Here is a 22,384-nt window from a genome sequence, read left to right as displayed (position 1 = left end):
CCAAACTCATTCTATGAGGCCACCATCACCCTGATACCAAAACCAGACAAAGATACTACAAAAAAAGAAAATTACAGACCAATATCACTTATGAATATACGTGCAAAAATCCTCAACAAAAGACTAGCAAACAGAATCCAACAACACATTAAAAGGATCATACACCATGATAAAGTGATATTTATCTCAGGGATGCAAGGATTCTTCAATATATGCAAATCAATCAATGTGATACACCATATTAACAAACTGAATAATAAAAACCATTTGATCATCTCAATAGATGCAGAAAAAGCTTTCGACAAAATTCAACACGCATTTATGATACACACTCCCCAGAAAGTGCGCATAGAGGGAACCTGCCTCAACATAATAAAGGCCATATACAACAAACCCACAGCAAACATCATTCTCAATGGTGAAAAACTGAAGGCATTTCCTCTAAGATCAGGAAAAAGACAAGGATGTCCACTCTCACCATAGAGGAAAACATAGGAAGAACACTCTTTGACATGATTCACAGCAAAATCTTTTTTGATACACCCCCTAGAGTAATGGAAATAAAAAGAAAAATAAACAAACATGACCGAATGAAACTTAAAAGCTTTTGCACAGCGAAGGAAACTACAAACAAGACAAAAAGACAACCCTCAGAATGGGAGAAAATATTTGCAAGTGAATCAACAAAGGATTAATCTCCAAAATATATAAACAGCTCATGCAGCTCAATATTAAAAAACAAACAACCCAACCCAAAAATGGGCAGAAGACCTAAACAGACATTTCTCTAAAGAAGACATACAGATGGCCAAGAAGCACATGAAAAGCTGCTCAACATCACTAATTATTAGAGAAATGCAAATCAAAACTACAATGAGGTATCACCTGACACCAGTTAGAATGGGCATCATCAGAAAATCTACAAACAACAAATTCTGGAGCGGGTGTGGAGAAAAGGGAACCGTCTTGCACTGTTGGTGGGAATGTAAATTGATGCAGCCACTATGGAGAACAGTATGGAGGTTCCTTAAGAAGCTAAAGAAGATTCTTTCATGACTCTCTGAGTTAAGATGTTATCACAACAATTGTGAACTTAACTTGGTGAATCATGTAGAATATTTACTTGGGCTTTCTACACACTGCTCCAAACAACATCAAGTCCCTCGTACACATAACTTAAACACCTTTAGCTTTCTCAGTGATGTCATGTAAGATGTTTTTAGAGATCTTTGTGTCCCCAGATGTAGAGAACAAACGTATGGACACCAGGGGGGGAAAGTGGCAGGGTGGGGGTGGTGGTGGGATGAACTGGGAGATTGGGATTGACATATATACACTAACATGTGTAAAACAGATAACTAATAAGAACCTGCTGTATAAAAAAATAAATAAAACAAAATTCAAAAATTCAAAAAAAAATTTGATTGAATGTATACATTCATTAATTAATAATTCCACTCTTGGGCTTGGTCTTTTGGGAAATTTCTACCAGCTGCAAAATCCCATACAAGTGCATAATCAAAATGCCAGACTAATTTTTATTATTGTTGTATGTCTTCTGGTTGACTGGATTATAATTATGATAAATCATTAGCATATGAATATGAATTAGATGTGAATCCCAGGAAGAATAATATAATCACAGGAAGTGAAATGTGTCCGACATTTAGCCTGCTTCAGACAACTTTCCTGTAGCAGTTTTCTTGAAGCAGAAATCAAAATCCTTCATAAAGGATGTGGGGACCCGTAAGGTGGCATGGCCCTCTGGACATGACCTGGTCTGGACTAAACAAGCCAACTCGCAGAAGGAGTAAGAGAAAAGTCACTAGAATGGACCCAGGGCCATCTTTGGTGGGTGAATTAAGAGTGGTCTATTCCTTCCTCTGTGGGCATCCTTGAACTGACCACCGAATTTCTTCCATCCATCACAGGAAGTTACCTTGAGGACACTGCTCAACACACAAGGTCTTAGGTTGATATCTACGCTTTGGGATTGCTCCCCTGATGTGTTTGGAATAACTCAAACTGTTTAGGTCTGAATACATGGAGAATTGAAGATAACTACTTTGGGTGACACATATTTTCCTCACCCACATATTTTCATGCAGAGGGACCTCCATCCAAATCAGGTCCCCAGGTATCCCCCAGCCCTTCACTTACTGCTACTCCAGGTAGGGGAGTGACATAGCCAGTTGATGACTTTGGCCTTGCCCAGCCAGTCCTTTCCTGCTTCTCCGTTGGGATCTGCTCCTTGCAGGGTGCTAGTGCTCTGGTGTCTGCTGTCAGCCACATGCCTAGGCTAGGGCTAGGCAGATGGGGGCCAGCAGTCATCCAGGGCTGCCTCTGTCTGGGTGGGTCCATCTGTCTCTTTCTGGGGCTCAGCATAAGGAGGCCCATGGTGGCTGCACCCCTAAGCCACATCTTTCAACTTGGCCTTCATCACCAACAAAGCTGATATTTTGATCTCTCTATTTACCTAATTCTTGTGTCTGTCTCTCAACTGGATTTGGCCAAGATACAAGAAAATCCCAGCAAAAACTTTCATGTAAAGCCACCAGCTTCACCTTTTTCAGTAAAATCTGCAAAATGCAGTATCTCAAGTAGGAACGTCATATACGCATTTGTTGGGCAGGGCATCTTCAGTACCGACACTGACTCTCAGCTACAGACAGAAGATGCATGTGCATTTTTTAATCCTGAGTCTTAGTAATGAGGCTTAATCCAGAAAGGACTTGTTTCCTGGTCACTTCGACCCTGCTGTACCTTACCGGGATTATCGCCCAACTGCCTACTCATGTGAAATTAAACAAAACCAGTAGGGTCTCACTGTGTGTTAATTTTGTACAGAGTACCTGTCAGCCTAGAAGGCGGGGTTGATTTTTCTCATTATTTACAAGAATTTGATTTATCCGGGCTTGCTTTAAATAATGACAAAGGCCAATACACACTACTCTATATAAAATAAACAACAAGGATTTACCGTATAGCACAGGAACTATATTCAATATCTTGTAATAATCTATAATGAAAAAGAATCTGGAAAAGAAAGTTTTATATATATATGTACATACATATGACTGAATATATATATATGTATCTGAATCACTTTGCTGTATACCTGAAACTAACACAATATTGTAAATCAACTATACTTCAGTAAAAGAAAAAAAATAATGACGAAGGCTACCATGAGCAAGATAATCTTCACTACTCCAGGATTTCAGTTTGCCAAACTTGACACTTTGAGGCTCTTCCACAACTAAATACTGCTAAAATACCAAGCTAATTAAAGAACTTTTAAAATTATTTATACTAAATTCAACCTTTCACTCTAATGATGAAATGGGCTGTATGATTAAAGTAACTCTTGTTGTCTACAGCCTGTCATTTCCTTTATGGGAAAATTTCCAAGTGGCAGCACATGCTCCTAAGAATATCCAAACAGCCAAGGCCATCTTTGAATGAGCTGATGTGAACATACCTACCGACATTAATGTGAGCTTTATCACAAACTGAACAGTCAACAGAATGAAAGTCATTTCAAGTCAATACCAGTCACGAAACAAGGGAGAAAGGTGAGAAAACATAGCACTATGTTAAAATGTTTTATAGGCTTAGCAATAAGAAGCATGAGATATTTCTATTAGTACATATTTCTTATATGATCCAATAGGAAAGGTGAGAGATTCTGAATTAATCACAGGTCAGTTAACTTAGAAAGGCACCTATTCTGTAGTAACAGCTTCTCCACGAGACATAGATTCAATTTAGAATCTGCATTTCTAAAACAGCATCACAGGGATTTTTTTCCTCCCCACTGCTGTTAACCTACAAAACACAGAAGCTCAACGCTTGTTGACAGGGTGTAAAAGAAGGACTATCAGCTTTGCAAACACACAGACTGGAATTTAAACCCCATCTGCTACCCCTTATGAGGTATGGAAACAGGGCAAGTCACTTAACTTATGTGAGCTTCAATTTCCAGCCAAAAACCTGGTTTGGGCCAGAGTGCAGTTTCAAAGTCACTGAGAAAGTCTAAAGACCCTCAGCTGCTAGTGGAGTTGGGCACTGAAGGCGCTCTCCCTTCCCAGGAACCTGCTCCCTACAACTCACCCATTTGATCCAACTCTCGGTCTCCTCCTCAGGCAGCCGGGACACTGTGCGGGGTAAGAAGCGCACCAACTTTTCCTTGATGATGGATGACGTCAGGGCATCCTCCACCTCCACCAGGCTGGCGATCACATCGGCAATCTGCCCTGAGCCTTCCACCACCACACAGGGAATTTTACTTTTGACAGAGGTATTGATGGCCTGGGAGAAGGGAGATAGAGTTGACCAGGTGATCAACAGAACCCAGCTCAGGACCGAGGTTCTAATCAAGCTGGTTAACAAATCACATCGACACATCTCTGCACTTCATCATTTGGGGGGGCAGTGGGGAGGTTTATTTTCAATCAGAAGCAAACCAAATGTTTGCAGCCACTTGAAGCATCAGAAATGTAAGCCAGTTGTCTTGCATCCTATGTTAATACCAAATTCCATAATGAGGACACGTGTGACTGGCAAGTTTTCCATAAATAAGTGCTTTAAAATATCCCTCTATACAAAATCGATCATTCCGAATACTGACATCGTAGATCTGAGTGACAGCTCTTAAGATGGTACTCAACATGGTCGTTGATAGCTTTTCTGATGGAGGTCAACAATATTCGCATTTTTAAGGTATGAAAATACCTTCACAGCAGCAGCCACACATTTTTTGTTATGTTGACTCACATATTTCCCTCCTCAAATAATTTCCCTTGCTCCTTCCATTGAAAGAAAAGAAAAATATATTTGCTTTCTGGATAAACACCTACCACATTTTTATTTCCTTGAAAAAAATCACAGAGACCAGCAGAGGAGAACCAGGTATGAAAAATGTTAATCACTTGACAACAAAACAAAGTGATGTACACGTGGGTACAGAAGAAACTGTGAAGCCTCTTCCTTTAGCCAGGAGTGATGTCTTCCTTAGAGAAGACGTTGGCCATAAAGAGTGTGGTGCCTTCATCAAATCAGGGTGAGATCCATCTTCACCCCACTACCTGTGCTACAGGTGGGCGTCGGGGCTGTGCTGGGGCGGAAGTGGGGATGATAAGAGAGTGAGCTGAAGGGATGAAGTGTTCAGCAGGCAGTTTCTCCTCCCTCTCTCCTCTCTCCTGTGGGTTCTGTGGGTTGTGAATTGGCTGAACAGACCTTGTGGGAAATGCTATAGAAATGTAGTACTCTAGGCCAGGAGCAGCTTGCTGGAAACCATAATTCTAAATCTAAAATCTGAGAGATAATAAATGTAACCATCTTCAATTACTTTTTCTCCATCTCTCTCCCTCTGTAGTGTGACGGCTTCTTCAAGCATTTCCATACTGACTGTTTCACACTGAAAAGAAATCTCTATTTTAATCTCTCTGAAAAGTCTTTAGGTGCTTAACAAATACCTGTTGATGATGAATGATGGATGAATGAATCATTGTTATAGAAAAGAATAAACAGAGAGAAGCATTAGATTATGATTCCAAATAACTCTACCAGAAATTTCATGTAACTCCAGGTGTATATGATCATGGGGCGGCCATGGTTTTCCAACATATGCGCTGGTTATGATCCCTAAGTCCTGTGAGTTCATGTCAAACCTTCTCTTTGGCAGGTTGATGGCCAAAGAGAGCAGTAAGTGCGCAGACTATTCATGCTGCTACAAACTCTCTTCCTAAATTTTCTCAGCTGAGGAAACAACGTAAGCCTGTTAGGGCAACACGGTGTGACTGGGAAAATGCTACCTACTTGCTGTAGAAAAGAAATTAGTCGTGTTAGATTAGGTGAACCCCAAAGCCCTGAAGATGCAAATTTGTGGAGAAAGCTTGTTCACTGATCTTCTAGAAAACCAAACCAAGACTCACTTTCAAAGTCTCTTTCCCACCTCCTTGGGCAAAACACACAATGGGGATCTTGCCACCGTAGTTGGAATCTGTAAAATATAAAACGTAAAACTTATTTTGGGCACATGAGGAATACTCACCTACCTCAAGGAAGTGGTGGACCCCATGAGCCCAGGGTGTGGGGTGATGGCTGCAGATCTCACATCCTTGACCATCTACCAGCTGATCACGATGGAGGCGTCCCTGTGCTCCAAACCAGTAACAGCATGACACGGGTCACACTGCAATTGTTTACTGATATTTAAAATGCCAAAGTCTGTGAATGACTGACTTTTGCTAAGATACCTTAGGCCAGGTTCAAGTTTATCCTTAGAATAATTACACTTTCACTCACTTGCATAATCCTATGCTTTCTTGAGTGGGTGAAAAATTTGCATAACTATGTGTTCTTTCCAGTGAGAGTATTGCGTATATAAATGTCTTCCTTTGTATGCGTCCCACTGAGAAAGGGAAAAGGTTGCGATTATCTCCAACAAGTCCCTGTGATGGAGTCTATCACTAGATCACGAGGTAATCTGGTTCCACCACAGGACACATCTCAACAATAGGAAGAGAGAGAGTTATTTATCACTTGCCATAGCAAATAAAGGCTTTCACTCAACTGCTGCATTCTCCCCTTGAAACCAATGTTTTAGGTGGTTCTAGTATATAGAAGTAGCCAATAACCAAAGAAGTAAACCATCTAACTGTTAAGCTAGTGGGTTGGTTTTTATCGCTTCTATCCCAGCTAACCGCATTGCTTTGTCAGCACAAATTTGCCATTGTGAATTTTACTTTGTTCTTAAATGTTGTCAAGCAGAACGGACAGCAGGTTCTCTATACCGGGTGGGACAAACCAGGGTAGGACAAGGCAGCATTTGTCAGTGTTCCAGCACGTTGAAGGGTACATGTCAGAGTAACCTTGGCAGGAGCACCTCTAGTATATTAAAGAAGAGATATAGCAGCTCTTCTTTGGCAATAGAACATCGAATTGGGTGAGTTCACCATTCTTTACTCGATAATTGGGAGCTACGGTTGGTGGCGCTGCTGCGGCTCTTGTTAGCATGTTTGTCTAAGGTCCCACCTCCTAAACACTGACCTTGGATAGTGCGCTCGGAGATGTACTTCTCCAGCTGATCACGGAGCTTTGCCTCAACTGCGGGGTGCCCGTGGCAGCCGTTGTCCACAAGCAGCAGGTGGGTGTGATTGCTGTCCAGGATGTACAGAGGGTCTCTCTTGAAGTCATCCATAAAGTACTGAGCTGAAAAATATCCCTGAAAAGCACAGAGAAACTTGTCTTTGAGATTTATTTGTTGGCCAAAACGCATGGGGACATTTTCTCAGGTTCATATTAAGGCTAACCCTTTGGGTTCAACTAATGCTCTTCCCAGATTCCTAAGTGCAGAAGGGTCTTAGAGATCTTCTAGTACAGGCCATCATTTTCAATATGAAGAAATGAAGGCTCAGAATGGCTGCATCACTTGCTTATTGTCACATAAATGACCGGTGGCAGTGTAAGAATCAGATTCTAATCCATTTCTTGTTCCACTGCCCTGTGCTCTTTAGTATAAATTCATTGAAACGGATAGCATTCAGGAAAGTGTGTGTGTGTGTGTGTGTGTGTGTCTGTGTCTGGATAAGGTAGAGGTAGACATTTATACACACACACATATTTGTCTGTAATCCGTCATACACCAAGACCTATGACAGCGTCTAGGGATTAGAAAATGAATAAGATGGAGTCCTAGCCTTTGAGGAGCACATAGTTACGGGACCATGAAAAGAGGCCATTAAATAGATGCTTTGTCCTCGCACTTAATACCAGAGAATAAAAAACGAAAGAACTGACTCTAACAGGATTTGCTGGGAACAAATTTTAATGAACAAAACACATCCACTGGTAACTCCTTCCCAGGAGTTCTTTGATTATGTCATCCTTGTTTTTAATTCCTGAGGTTCCAAAGCAACCTTGGAAGGCCGACTTCCTTATGAGCTGACTCCATCCCAGAGCCCCAGTGTTCAGGCCAGAGCCCTGTGCCACGGTCTTTCTCCCCCGTGACCCCGCAGACCCCCTCATGCCCAGCCCATACCTCGACATCACAATTCCTGATGAGGGTGTCCCTGTTGGAGACCATGCCCCAAGCCGCGAGGCCGATGGCCACTATGTTCTCCTCTGAATTCCGGCTGATGGTGTTATCTCTCACTACCTCTCCAATGTACTTCATCAGCCCATAATGGGTGCCTCCAGTGAGAATCCAGGCACCTGTCAACAAGAGAGAAGAACAAACGCTCAGCTGGCTCTGCATAAGTCTCCCATCCTTTGCTCGACCCCTGAAGAAGCCCCACCCGTGAGCACTAGGGCGCGGCGTTACTGGCCACACTTTGGACTGGGCTTGACCTCTGACCATACAGACAGGAAGGAGAAGATCTCCAAGTTTCTAAGAGATTCTGGTTTAAAAACAATACGGATTCTGGACCGCACTCTAGACCCACGTCATCAGACTCTCTGGGAAGGGGGACCAGGGAACCTGCCTCTTTAAGCAGCCTCTCGGGTAGATCTTTTTATGGGTAACGAATGCCTGGCCTGAGCCTTTGAGCAAGTTAGGCAATGTCATCATGGAAGGCGGAGCGCTCTGCTCCCAGAGCCCCCTCAAGGACCCTGGTGATCTTCCTGGCATGACCCTGGTGCCTACGATTTAACTTTACAATTACACACTTTTGCACACTGGTATTTTAAGGTTTTTATTTGATGATTTTTGCAGTGTCAAAGGTGTTGCACAGTTTTGTTTTTGTTTTCAAAATTGAAGAAAATAATACCTACAAAATATTATCTCACATAATAATAGAATCTAAAGTTGGAAATGCCCCTAGTCTAATATGCTACCCACACAGGAATCCAGCCTCAGGCTCCTCCCCTGATTAGCTCTGGTAATGGAGGCCTCAGGAGTCCGGAAGCAGCCCCTCCCCCCGCTGTTAGAAAGTCCTTTCGTTCATTTTTGTCTCCATTCTCTACTTTTGCTACAGTCTTCCCGGTGAGGAACTAATTTAGTCCTCTCCCACATAAAAGTCCTTCCAATATTTTAAGGTAAATGTGATGTAGTTCTTAGAAGTTTCAGACCCAGTTCCTTCAGCCAGTTCTCGCTGGATGTGAACTCCAGAGCCCTTGGCAGCCAGCCTCCTTCCTGCAGACAGATTTCAGGTGTCAACATCCCCCTTTCAAACGAGGCAGTGGGAGGCATAGTAGCTCTCCACAAGGAGACAAGTAACCGCCCTGCTCTGGCCCCTCACTTCATCTACGTAGATGTCCCAGCCCAGGGACTTTTGTCTGCTTTGTTCTACTCTATTCCCAGCACCTAAAACAATTCCTGACACATAGCAGGCATTTAAGAAGTATTTGCTGAATGAATGAATTATGTATGTTCGGATCTAGTAGTAAGGAAGTTGAGTTGCTGGGTGTCATAACAAAGTAACTACCACTGGGTGGTCCCCTCTGACTGGTCAGGAAATTAAGAATAAATGGGGGAGGGGTGCCACAGTTTCTTCTTGACATTAAGGAAAAACGTATCTAAAACAAGACATGCTTCCTTAGTTCTGTCAACTAATATTCTTAATAAAGCAGTTTTTTAAATGTTAGCCTTAGATAAACTAATAAAATAAAGGTTAGGCTTTGATAAATAGAATCTAATCTTTAAATTAGAGTTTAACATTCTAGTTAAACTCAGATGGAAGTAAGGCTGCAAAAACAATTTGCCTATACTCTTCAAAATTGTCCTGAAAGACTGAAAAAAGCTAAAGAGCAGTTCCAGACGAAAGAAAGGTTTTCAGTTTCCTATGATATGAAAAGCTAAATGGATTGGAATCCAGACGGAGAAAAAATTTTTTTTTCTCTGAAGACATCGTTAGGATAATCAGCAAAACTAAACCAAGGACTGTTTGTTAGATAACAGTGTTGGTCAAGGTTAACTTTCTCAGGTTTGGTAGCTGTATCGGGTTATCTGAGAGAACACCCCTGTCCTTCAGGGATGCTCACATATTTAGGCACTAAGCGTTATGATACCTAAAATTTACTCTCAGTGATTTTTTTAAAAAATCATAATATGTGGATATTTACAGAGAGAGAGAAGATTAATATGGGAGAATGTTAACAACTGGTGAGCCTAAGTGAAGGGGGTACAGATATTCCTTGTATTATTCTTCCAACTCTTCTGTAGGTCTGACATTTTTCATAACAAAAAGTTAAAAAGAAAAAAATAAGCTGAATATTTCAAATAATAAAGCCACGGTTATTTGTTTTGATCTCCATCAGACAGTTACATGGTGCTTACAACCTGCCAGGCACTAACACTATTTCCAAAACACACCACTGATCCCAAAATTAAAGAGCAAACGAATGAAACTTTCCTTTTTGATTCGCCAGAATACTCTGGGTAAAAGTTCACACGTAAAAATAACAACATGAAAATTTTAGATGAAAAGAAACATAAAATTACCCACAAGGAAGTTCCTTAACGCTGAATTTAAAGAGCTACTGTGTCTCCACCCTCCACCTACCCCCTCACCATCGGCCAGAGCTCCCGGTCTGTCCCTTCATTGAAGGATCTTGTTTTTAATTAAGATAATGATTAATCATACAGTTCTAGAGCATCTGGAGTCTGCGCATGCTTGCAAAGGAGAATTTCGTTCCGCCTCTGAAGACGCTGCGCAGCCTGGATGGACAAACCCGCGGGCGCAAGGTCCCCGCCGCCGCAGGGACGGTCCTGTGGCTGCAGCAGGGACAGCCGCGTGGACGCAACGGGGGCCGACGCACCTTTCGACTGCGCGATGTAGATCAGGCGGCTGAAGATCTTGCGCATGCGCGGCTTCAGGGCGAAGTTTTTGGCGCCGCCGGTCACCGAGATGACCAGGTTGGGCGTTTTCAGGTGCCAGTGCTGGGTCAGCAGCTCGTAGAGGGTTTCCGCGTCCGTGTCGCAGGACAGTCGGATGTACTGTGGGGAAGAGGGGAGCCTCAGGATCCGCAGGTGTTCTCCTGATGGTGGGGCTTAGCCCAGTTTACCTGCTCCGGGGGGAGGGGGAGGGGGAGCGCATCGCAGCCGAGGAGCGTCCCCTTGGGGAAGTGGAAGGAAGGCAGTGGAGTGGAGGCGGGTGTGGGTGCCCCTGCAGGGACCACCCCCACAAGCCGGCTGGAGAACTTGGGACTTTATCCTAAAGGGAGTGGTGCACCTGTGAGGTGTTCTAAGCAGAGTAGAAGCCGGATGGGATTTACGTTTGAGAGAGTCCTCCAGCGGCAGTGTTGACCATGGGACGAGACAGGTAGGGAGAGATGCAGGGAGGTGAGATAGTGGTGGCCCTTCCTGGGACAGAGGCCTTGGGAACAGACAGAGTGGACAGAGCCGGGTCACCTTCCAGGCCTGCAACGGCAGGGCCTGGGGAGGTGAGGGGTCAAGGCCCAGCTTCCAGCTGCCTGAGGACGGCTGTGTCCCTGGGACAGAGGACACGGGAGGATTTAAGGAGACTGTTAATGATTGCCAGCTGAAAATTGGCATTGCCATCTGCCTCTACAAGGATGGAGTCAATAGCCACTGCAGTCTCTGACCTTCAGCACACCCTGAAAGGAGTGCAGGATGGAGATCAGGAATGAGGCACTCTGTGCTCTGGGAAAAACGGGCAGAACAGGCCTTCAGATAGTTAGATATTTGTCAGGAGATTTTATGAGCCCAATTCTTGCATCTCCTGGTATCTGGAACAGCACTAAAATCGTTAACGGAGACATCTGCTCCTGGTGATGAGCAAGAAACCTCTGCCAACATGTGTGCTTGACCGCACGGCCCCCCTTCACTAAACTCGTAGATAACACTGCCCCCGCCCCCTTTGGAGCAGCTCCTCCGAGCTCTCTGAGACGCTGTCTCCTGGGCTACAGTCCTCATTTTGCCCCAAATAAACCTTAACTCACAACTGTCATGTTGTGCTTTTTTTTTTTCATTTGACATAATCATTAAACATCTTTGTAGAATCCTGTGTAAGAGCCTGCAGTGTGATCGTGTAGAGGAAAATGTCACCTTATTCAAGGCCACATTTATTCCCAAGAATGTCACACACCAAACTAAACCAGACTATTCACAAGCGCATTTCTCGGCCTTTTGTAGCAGTGAGGGCCAACGTGGATGTCACATGACCCTGCCCTGTGCCTGGAGAAAGGCCCCTGGGTGACAAGCCAGTCATCACCCGTGGAGTGTTGCCATGGCAACATCTAATCACAGCTCTTGATTTTCACAAGATTTATCTTCTTCTGCAATCATTTTTGGATTGACTCCCCATCTCTCCAACCTCCATGCGTACTATTAGACAATTCAAGGTAACTCAAGGTAGCCACACCATGTTAGCATATGGATTAGCTAGTTCAAGTAGGAAAGCATTGCTTACCTTCCCTTTCTTCCCCAGAGTCTCAAACTGAATATCCCCAAAAGCATCAGTGGGAAATTCCTTGGTGTGTTTCTTGTAATTCCATTTCTCATTTTGGTTGATCTGGGTGCCTTCTATGTGCTGGCTCTGGGTATAGCCACACTTGCACACGTTTTCCCTGAGCGGAAGGATATTGATGGGAAGGAATAGCTTTCATTAAACCTGCTTAAATATTTCATCACGTTTCTTAGACTAGACCCCACACGATTAGCTTAAATAAACACAAAAAGAGATTTCACCATCACATCTAATTTTCAGACTATTTTCATCATCTCAGTTGGTTGTTTAAAAACTATCTTGGTGTTTTACCCCTGTGACATGGAAGATCCGGGCAATACAATACAATTGTATCTCCGCTGAGAAAGAAGAAAGCATGAATGCAGGGAGAGGCGGGGATAAAAGACAAACAGAGAAGACTTCTTGAGCCTCCACCTGCTCCAGCCATGGTCCTAACAATTCTAGACTGCCAGCCACTTCTCTCAGGTTCTGCATGGCATTTCTATTTCCTTAGAGTAAATCTCCCCATTTAGGTGAAGCTAGCTCGGGTTCCTTGCAACTGAAAGTCTTAATTACTATAAGTATGGAAATTATCTGTATTCAAAAGTATATGTCAAAACATTCAATATTTTCTAGAGCTATAAAAATTGAGCCAGAACCTGGATGCAAAGTCACTCCTCCACCAGAAATCTTGCCTCTTTTCGGAACAGTTGCCTGGGGCATCACTCAGTTTGGCCAAGAAAAAAAAAGTCAACCAGAATTGCTAACAATTGCCTTAGCCTTTTCTCTAACTAAGCCTGGGGGCACTTCCTGAGCCAAGGCTGCTCCCAGTGGTCTCAGGGTCCTCCTCACTAGGGTCCAAGTTGGCTTCCTCCCCTCTCTCTTTAGCTGTTACTGTCCCACTATCCTTTGGGGTCTGTCCACACCCACCCAAGTTCATTGCAGGATTGGGGAGGGAATTCCCTGCCCCACCTGTCTTTGCTACAACTGAAGACCGACTCTCGAGCCCTTTTCCCTTCCAAGGGTAGGGGTGTGTCTCGGGTGACCTCTGTCTCCATCTTGATGATGGGGCTGGTAGCCCTCCAAGCACCAATTTACATGAACTGGCTTACAAACGGGAAAGAGGCAGGAAGAGTTCCAGGAAGGTGTCAGGAGCACAGATACATGGAGGAGGCAAAGGAGTGACAGAGAGGGGAGACGGAGAGGACGGGAGAGCATCAGGACGCTAGTTCTACCCCTCAGGACAAGTCTGAATCCTTCGGAGCCTCACTGTCAATACAGTAGCCACTAGCCATGTGTGGCAATTGACTTTAAATGTAATTTAATTTAACTTAATTTGAAAATTCAATGCCGTGGTTGCACATTTCAAACGCTCACTAGTCACAAGTGGCCAGTGGCTACCATATGGGACGATGCAGATAAAAAAATATTTCTGGGACTTCCCTGGTGGTGCAGTGGTTAAGAATCCGCCTTCCAACGCAGGGGTCACCGGTTCGAGCCCTGGTCCGGGAAGATCCCACGTGCCGCGGAGCAGCTAAGCCAGTGCACCACAACTACTGAGCCTGCCCTCTAGAGCCCACGAGCCACAACTACTGAACCCGCATGCTGCAACTACTGAAGCCTGCGTGCCTAGAGCCAATGCTCCGCAACAAGAAAAGCCACCACAATGAGAAGCCCGCTCGCCGCAACTAGAGAAAGCCCGCGCGTAGCAGCGAAGATCCGATGCAGCCAAAAATAAATTAAATAAATAAAATTTTTTGAGTTTTTTTAATTAAAAAAAATAATATTTCCATCATAGTAATAATAGAAAATTCCATTACACAGAGCCCGTTACAGCAAAAGTAGTGTTTTTCCTTTTTCTACCTAGAACCCAGCCTGGCCGAGGCAGTGAGAACTGAAGAGGATAAACCCAGATCCAGGGACTTACAGCCTCAGGAGTGCCAGGAGGTGGCCCCTAAGCTGGACAGCAGTGTCTCAGAGGGTACCTGGCAATAGGAGCCGTGGTCCGGCATCACTCCCTAGTGACCACACGAGAAACAGACATCCGAAAGGGTTTAAAGTAGAGATACATGAGTGGTCTGGGCTTAGTGCATGTGAAGCAGCTCTGGGGAGATTTGGGGCAGCCTATGTCAGCTGATGTGGCAAGTAGCTGCAAAATTACAGTATCACTATTACTAGTCATTTCCCTTGATTCACTTGTCCGGTGAGTAATTCAGATTACACAGAGCATGCCCACTGCCGATGGAGAGATGAAAATAATAAATACAAGAAGTTAAAATCTTATAGAGTCTTGACTCTGGTCTATAACCTTGGGTCCCCTCTGACATGGGCACTGGAAGACCCTGAGGTGCTCCTGTCCTGTGCTGGTGTCGTGGAGGGCAGGGACTGCGCACCACGTCTCCCTTTATTGGGGGCCAGACTTGAGTGGCAGTCAAGCATTATGAGGTGGGCAGCCATAGGTCTCCCTACCTTGCCTCCAGCTCTCCTCCTGCCAGTAGGAAAACCCTGATTTTCCTTTGAGGAATCATCCTTTCCACAGCAGGTCCATGTGGACACAGCACCCAAGGCTGGCCAGTCACATATTCCATTGCTCAGTTGCAGGGACTAGAGTGGGTGCCTGACCCATGCCAGGTCAATAAGAGCCGTGAACATGAGCCCAGGACTTTGGGTGGAATTGCTAGGAACAAGGCCCTCCTTCCCCTCACTGGTAAGCTGAAAAGGTGTCAGCCAGAGTTGTGGTGTCCATTTTGCCACCACTAATAAGGAGCCTGCCCACCCAGAGAAGGACAGAACCACAGGTAGAAAGAGGCAGGGTCTTGGTGACACTGAGCCCTGGATGTGGCTGTCCCATTACAATCACCGCTCACTTGGGCCAATTAGACTGGCTATCTGCAACTGACAAGGTGCTGATGAGTACAGTCAGTCAGCCCGAGACAGGATTGTTCTTAGAAGGGGCAGGAGCTGGGCATAAAAGGAATGTACAAGGAGGAATCCGAAAACTTGAGTTCAATCCTTCATCTGTCCCCTGCCAGCCATGTGGCCCTGGGTAAAGCACGGAGCCCCTCCAGGCCTCACTTGCCTTGTCAGTCAAATGATAACAGCTACCTTGCAGGGCAGTTGTAGAATTAGTAGAGTCAAGTACATGAGTCCCCACGACAAAGTCAATGCCCAATAAATATTTGTTGAATGAGTGAACGAATCCAAGCAGTGTTTTCTGCCAGTCAAACAAATAGGTGAACAGCAAAATCTTTCAGGGAAACGTGGGGAATAAATAGCTGACTCACAGAGTTTATACTCTGTCAAAATGACTCATAATGACTAAGTTTATACCAATGACAAAATAGAGATCTCTTAGTTTTTCCAATGTTCGCTTTCTAATTCGTACAAAGTAGGAAAACACATTGATGGAGAACTTTCTACGGCAGGAATTTTATGTATCGTCCCACGGCACCCTTACTACAACCCAGGAGGTGTACTTTGCCAGCAGTTTAGGATAAGAGGATTCAGTTCAGAAAAGAGAATAATTGGTTCAAGTTCATGCCGTGAGCAGGCAGCCAGGCCCAGGTTGGATCCAACGCTGATTCTAAGGCTCCTGCTCTAACTGCCTCGGTTCAACAGTCAGTGCTTTAATTACAAACTACAGCAGCAGGTAAACAATCCACTAATAGCTGGACTACTATATACAGAATGGATAAACAACAAGGTCGTACTGCATGGCACCAGGAACTATATTCAATATCCTATGATAAACCATAATGGAAAAGAATATTTTGAAAAGAAGGTATCTATGTTCGTAACTGAATCACTTTGCTGAAATTAACACAACTTTGTAAATCAACTATACTTCGATTTAAAAAATATTAATAGCTAGACTCTCTCCTATCACCAGTAAGCAAAAGAGAGGGGGCGGAGAGGAAAAAGCAGAGAGGGAGGGAGGACTAAAATCACTTCGTTAGATCCCAGGGCACCTTCTGTGGGAAACACCCGAGGTCAGTCCACTTATCACTGGCCCACTAGGTAGCATTCGCTGAGGACCTCCTGTGGGCAGAGCTGCTGGAGGCGCTCCCCAAGGCTTTTGTGACTCAGCCTCGATGTCTCAAAACACACGAGATTCAGAGAAGATGAACAGCCGGTCAGATGGGAAGGACCACAGTCAACAGCCTGACAGAGGAGCCGGTCAGATTGCCACGTGCGGGCGTGCCTGGTGTCTCCTGCCAGCCGCTATGAAACAACAAGGTTCCCTGCCATGGCCACTCCCGTGGGCTCCCAGGCTCGTGGGAATATCAAAGAGAGTGACAGCCTGTCTTGGAGCCTTTACCAACTACTGACAAAGCTTAAAATATGAAATGAGATGATACCTCTCCGGGGACAAGCTGCTTGCCAAATTCTTCCTGTTCACACACCGTTTCTGAGAATTGCAAGATGCAAACAACCTGAATAATGAACTAGTGAGCAATCTGTTTGTCTGTTGTCATGGTCGTCAATAATTTATTTTTGAACATGGTAGCAAAAAATGGAGGCAAAGTAGTTGCTTACGTGGCCTTGGAATCTTTGGTAAAGAAGACACACTCCCGTTTCTTAAAATTTGCTTCGATGAAATTCACCAAGTCCTTTGGAGAAAGAACATTGGAACAACACGTCACTAATTTGTTCTCACCCCCTGCTGCTCTTCATGAATGACTTAAACCTACTTCCAAGGTTTTAAGGATTCACCACACATCATAGCAACCAGCATCCATTCATGCTTTTAGAGTACACAAAGTTTGTAAAAAAGGGGGCATACGTTTACATTTCTGTAACTAAATGCAAATTTTTCTAAAAGTTACTTGGCGTCATCTTGTAACAAATGTCATTATATACATACAAAGTATGTTTTTCTGACTCTAAGGCAACTGGGGGAATATAAGCATGCATTGATAGTTTAGCATAAATAATGTTTTATTGCAGATTCTAGTTCCTCTCATGCTTGCTTTTCAAAAGAAGGTATATTCCAAATGCTCCTTCCAGAGTTGCATCCGTCCCCCCATGGGCAAGGTGGTAAGGCATATCCCGGACCGAATTCTGACAAACAACGGAACGCTTCCCTTTAGTTGGCAGAAACAAACCCCTTGGAGACAGATGAAGAATACTTCGGAAATATTTACACTCCTCAAAGTGGGAGGAGATATTTGCAACATATCTTAATCATCATAAGATTGGTAAATAGAACATATCAAAGACTGTAAGTCACTAAGCATAAGACAGACAACCTCGTGGGAAAAAGGCAAAAGACGTGAGCCGGCATTAAAGAAAAGAGGACACACAGATGTGTGACAAGGAGCTCGACCTTGTCAGTAATGAGGCAAATGTGAAGTGAAACCACAATGACATCCCGTTACACACCCACCAGGCTGGAAACACTGAGAAGCCATTGGCACCAAATGCCAGTGAAGAGCCAGGCGGGGGGCCTCAGCCCGCTATGGGCCGCGAGGGAACTGGCTCGACCACTCTGGGAAACTGTCCACCACGGTCCCCTAGAAATTGTCCCTGTGTCCTGTGAATGACCTGCAAGCTCAGATGCCTGGCACCGCGCTGCCAGCTTTAGGGGTTTGTCTTGTTCCGTGGGGGTGGGGCTGGCAGCCCAAACCCACTTCCCTCAGGTCACCGGGCGCCAGCAGTTCTCAGACAATGTCACGTGGGTTTGCCCCCCGGGCCTTGCACCAAAGCCAGGCCTGACTCCTCACCCCCCCCTCAATGAGGTCACCACGAAAAGGGAGGCGGCAGTCCCTCTCCTGGAAGAAGGTCCACCACGCCTTCAGCAGTCTCCCCCTTTGCTAGCCCCTACCACCACCAACGTACGTCCTGAGACATCAGAGCATGGGGACCACGTGCCCCAAGTCTCCCCGGAAGTCCTGTGCCTTAACCCCATTTCCCATGAGGGAGAGGTGTTCGCCTTTACCCATCGGCCTCAAGCCGAAGAACCTTCTCCAGAGAGAACATCCCACATCCAGGAAGGCTCAGAGTGGCCCTGCTCCTAATAGCAAAACCCGAAACCCAGACGTTCACCCCGCTTAGGCTGGACAAACGTGCACAGGATGGAGCGTGGCCCAGCACGAGTGAATCAAAGAGCCATTACACCTGGCGACGCAGAGGGACCACAAACACAGGACGGTGAGCAAGAAATGAATTCACAAAGGAACACTTATGGTGTAAGTCCACAAATATCCAAACAGGCAAAACAAAGCCATGTATTCTTTACGGACATATATTCAAATCATAAGCTTATAAATAAAAGCAGCACAAAATTCAGGATAGCTGTCGCCTTTGGCATGGAGGGCACGTGGGGGGCTCCTGTAAAGGGCTGATGGTGGGTGCAAGCGTGTTCATTTTATTATTCTTCCTTAGGCTGGGAATTTACATTTACATTTGCATGTTCTTTCCTACAAATAATAAAAAATGTAGAGAGCAAAAATAAACCCTACACTCATCTGAACGCGAAAAATTTTGAAAACCTGTGATGCCCTTTCTTCCTCAGAATATTTTCTAGCTCTTCACTAATTTTAAGTCTGCTTAACACAGATGAAGAAAACTCAACAGTACAAGCTTATATGTATAAGCTTGTGAAATCGATGATGGTGGAGGAGGGGTGGTGATAAAAACTGCCTTGTTGCTGAAAGTTCCCTCTGGGGACTCTCCTGGCGGTCCAGTGGTTAAGACTCACGCTTCCACTGCAGGGGGCATGGGTTCGATCTCTGGTCAGGGAACGAAGATCCCACATGCCATGAGGCGTGGCCAAATAAATTTTTTTTCATTAAAAAATAAAGGCCTTTAAAAAAAAAAGTTCCCTCTGAAAAATGTACTTTGCAAAGGTGTGTATTCTCAGGGGCAAATAGGACCCCCCCCCCCATAACTGGGATGTACCTGGGTGGTCTCAGAAATTCTACCCACAGGGCAGCTGGCATCTCTGAGGGGAGCGGGAAATCCATCCAGAAATCCCATGGGAGCCCAAAGGAGCAGGGCAAGGGAGAGTCAGCCTTTGTCTCCCAGAGGCACCCACGCCTGCGTCCAAGTGTGATCCAGAAAGGCCTTATCTGCCCTCCCAGAGGTCTGTCACTGCTGGAGGCTGGAGGAGGGGGCATTGGAGAGGCCACCAGCGCCCTCTGCCCACTGTGTGATTCTCACCGGACCAGGATCAAGGTGACGGCAGGTGCAAAATCTAAGGAGGCGCTGGGTGATGGGAGTGGCAAGTGCACGGGCGTCCCCGAGAACCCCACCCAGCAGATCAAAATACTGACATGCCCAGCACCCCAGAAGCCCCCGCCCCGTCGCTCCTCCCTCCTTTTCCCAAAGTTAGCCACCGCCCCGACTTTTAACACTCCAGTCGGCGGAAGCTTGGTCCCAGACTGGAACGTTGTCTTTATTTCCTGACAAATGAGAGTATTCGCTAGGACGTGAGAGCGCACAGAAAGCCTCGAGGTGGCTGCGGGAGGGAAGAGGCGGCGCAGCACAGCGGCGAGCCTCTGCCGGGGGCCCCAGCCTGAGTCCGCTCACCCCTAAGCAGCAGCTCAGTGTGCCCCTGTGTCCTGAAGGCAGCGTGGACACGGGCTTGGAAGGAGGAGAGACAGGTGCCATGGAGAACAGCTAGAAGCTACGGCAAGAACAAATGCAGACCCAGAATGAGCCCCCGGCCAGAGGGGTGAAGAAGAGGACTCCCAGCATCACTTCCGAGGTGAGCCCACAGGGCAGGGAGCAAGAACACCAAGCATTGAATAGGAAAAGGACTATTAAAAGCGCAGCATTCGGGATTTCATAAAAGTCAGTTAACAGGTGCATTCTTGAATGGATGCACAGCAGGTCCTACTGTGCAGCCCAGGGAACTATATCCAGTCTCCTGTAACAAACCGTAATGGAAAAGCACCTGAAAAGGCAGGTATATATGTGTGTAACGGAATCACTTCGCTCTACAGCACAAATGAGCACCGCTATGTTTTTTTAAAAAGGCCAAAAATAAGTACATTCTTTAGCAACTCAAGGTTGCAGTCGCCATCCTCAAAACAGGAATGCCTGAAAAGCTACACAGAAAAGAAAAGGCCTCTACGTTCGACAAAAAATAATCCACGGAACAAAATGCCATACGTTGGGACATGATCTTTTTAAAGCAGGACTATTGGTCCCCACAGAATCCTAGCTGCAAAGGGATGCTTTCTGACGTAACAGCGGGTCGCCGGGGCGTGGCTCAACTCACGCTCTCGCTGTAGGACACGTCTGTGCTGCGAGACGCGCTGGAGTGCAGGATCCGGGAGCCCTTGAAGGACATCTGTTCTCCTGTGGAGAAAGGGGAGGGAGGGTAACGTGGGGTCACAAACGCTGGACGGGCTTCACTGAAAGCCTTACGGCCGCGCCCTCCCCGCCGCCCTCCCCTCCCCCCCTCGCTGTCGGCCATGCCCCAGCCCCGCCCCGCCCCCACCCCCAAAGGACATTAGCCCCCCTGCCTCTGCCGTGCTCGCTTCATTCCTCCCCGCCCTCCAGGACCCAGCTTGAGCTCAGTCCTTCCAGACCCCTTCCCTGGCCGCTCCCGTCTGGGCAGGGCCCTCCTGGGTGCGCCCCCTCTCCTAGGGGAGGTGGGGTCCCGCATCCCAGACCACCGCGCGTAGGAGGTGCACCGTAGCTCCTTCCAAGTTAATGGATTTGTAGTGAAGGAACTTGCAGAAGTGTAACTAGAGGCTCGTGGCAGCTAGAGGACCGGCTGGCTGGCGGCAGACAGGAGTCCTGCCCCGATGCGGTCAAGTGAAGTGGGACAAGGACCTTGACCCACAAGGGGCGGTAGGGCCTGAGGGCCAGTGTGCTCCAGGTCACCCTGCGGCTCGGAGGGAGCCGGCGCGCGGTTCCCGAGGACACCCGGCAACCATTCCCTCCCAGCCTGGAGAGCAGGCCGTCAGCCCGGGCATCCCACAAGCCTCAGTTGCCACGGAGATGCCTCCGGGCTGCCCCCTGCTCTTCTGGGGCTCAGACCCTCCCATCCCAGATGCAGGAGCCCCCCGTCCCTCTTGTCTCCCAAACACTATCTCAGACCCGTATCCACAGAGAGCTACTCCACATCCCCAGGCCCTCCGGCAGACACAGCAAACAAGACGTTTCTAGAACAAGAGCAGCATCCTTCTCCTACACCCCGCCCCCCTGTGTCCCCTCCTGGGACCAAGCTCCCCCAGCTGCCTGTGACCTCTGCCCCCACCCTCGCCTCCATCATTTCCACATCCAAGTGGCAGTCCCACCCCCTCGCCCCTCTCCAGCCCCTCCAGTGGCCCGCAGCTGCCACCTGGGCCCTGCTTGCTTCCCCAGCGTGACTGCACCCCCCTCCCTCTCCTTCTGGGCCAGGCTCCTCACGGGGCCCCGCTTTTCCCATCTGGGTCCCACCGTCTGTCTGGAACCCTCTTCCCCAAAGCCCGCCCAGCTGCTTATCTCCTGCCCATCCTACGGGCCTTATGCACCATCTCTTCAGGGAGGTACCTCTGACGCCCAGGCTGGCGCAGGTGCCTGGTGGCCTGTTCTGGAAGCACCATCTCCCCTCCACCAAGCCGCGTGTATCCTGATTTGTTACATGATCTGTTTGGCCCCAGTCTGCCTACTTAAGTCAAAAACCAGATCTGTTCAGCACTATATTCCCAGAGCCTGGCACAGAGCACAGAGTAGAATTGTACCAATGTTGGTTGAGCGAATAATCTAAGTGATTATATAACACTCCCTCCCACCCTCAAAATCCTCTTTCAGTTTGCAAATTACTTCGACCTCGCCTTCCATACCCCCTGCACGAGGAAAGGCCTGAGACCCACGGCTCAGCCACACGACTCCTGAGCCCTCAGCCTGTCTCCTCCTGCAGATCACCTGTCCCAGCCTCAAAACCCTCCCACGCCACAGACACCGACGCTTCTTCAAAGCCCACTCAGAACCCTCAGGCCAGGCTGTTTAAAACAAGGGGGGCTTCTTTTACTTCTCTC

General features: G+C 46.6%; 1 protein-coding gene across 1 annotated transcript in view; it reads right to left on the bottom strand.

Annotated features, from left to right (window-relative positions):
• The window catches only part of TRPM8 (transient receptor potential cation channel subfamily M member 8), an 84,181-nt gene extending 62,232 nt beyond the window's left edge, over positions 1 to 21,949 (bottom strand). Inside the window, exons 1-9 of the mRNA XM_024124651.2 lie at positions 21,865 to 21,949; positions 20,635 to 20,714; positions 16,947 to 17,020; positions 12,375 to 12,531; positions 10,762 to 10,939; positions 8,045 to 8,217; positions 7,054 to 7,228; positions 5,937 to 6,004; positions 4,114 to 4,311 (exon numbers count right to left, since the gene is read on the bottom strand). Coding sequence (XP_023980419.2) covers positions 4,114 to 4,311; positions 5,937 to 6,004; positions 7,054 to 7,228; positions 8,045 to 8,217; positions 10,762 to 10,939; positions 12,375 to 12,531; positions 16,947 to 17,020; positions 20,635 to 20,714; positions 21,865 to 21,949 — 1,188 coding nt within the window. The remainder of the gene's footprint in view (positions 1 to 4,113; positions 4,312 to 5,936; positions 6,005 to 7,053; positions 7,229 to 8,044; positions 8,218 to 10,761; positions 10,940 to 12,374; positions 12,532 to 16,946; positions 17,021 to 20,634; positions 20,715 to 21,864) is intronic.
• Between the last annotated feature and the right edge of the window lie 435 nt (positions 21,950 to 22,384).

Source organism: Physeter macrocephalus, chromosome 2, assembly GCF_002837175.3.
Source record: "Physeter macrocephalus isolate SW-GA chromosome 2, ASM283717v5, whole genome shotgun sequence".
Classification (NCBI taxonomy): Eukaryota; Metazoa; Chordata; class Mammalia; order Artiodactyla; family Physeteridae; genus Physeter; species Physeter macrocephalus.
Note: the sequence above shows the minus strand (reverse complement) of the source record. Positions and strands in the feature narration are given on the sequence as shown.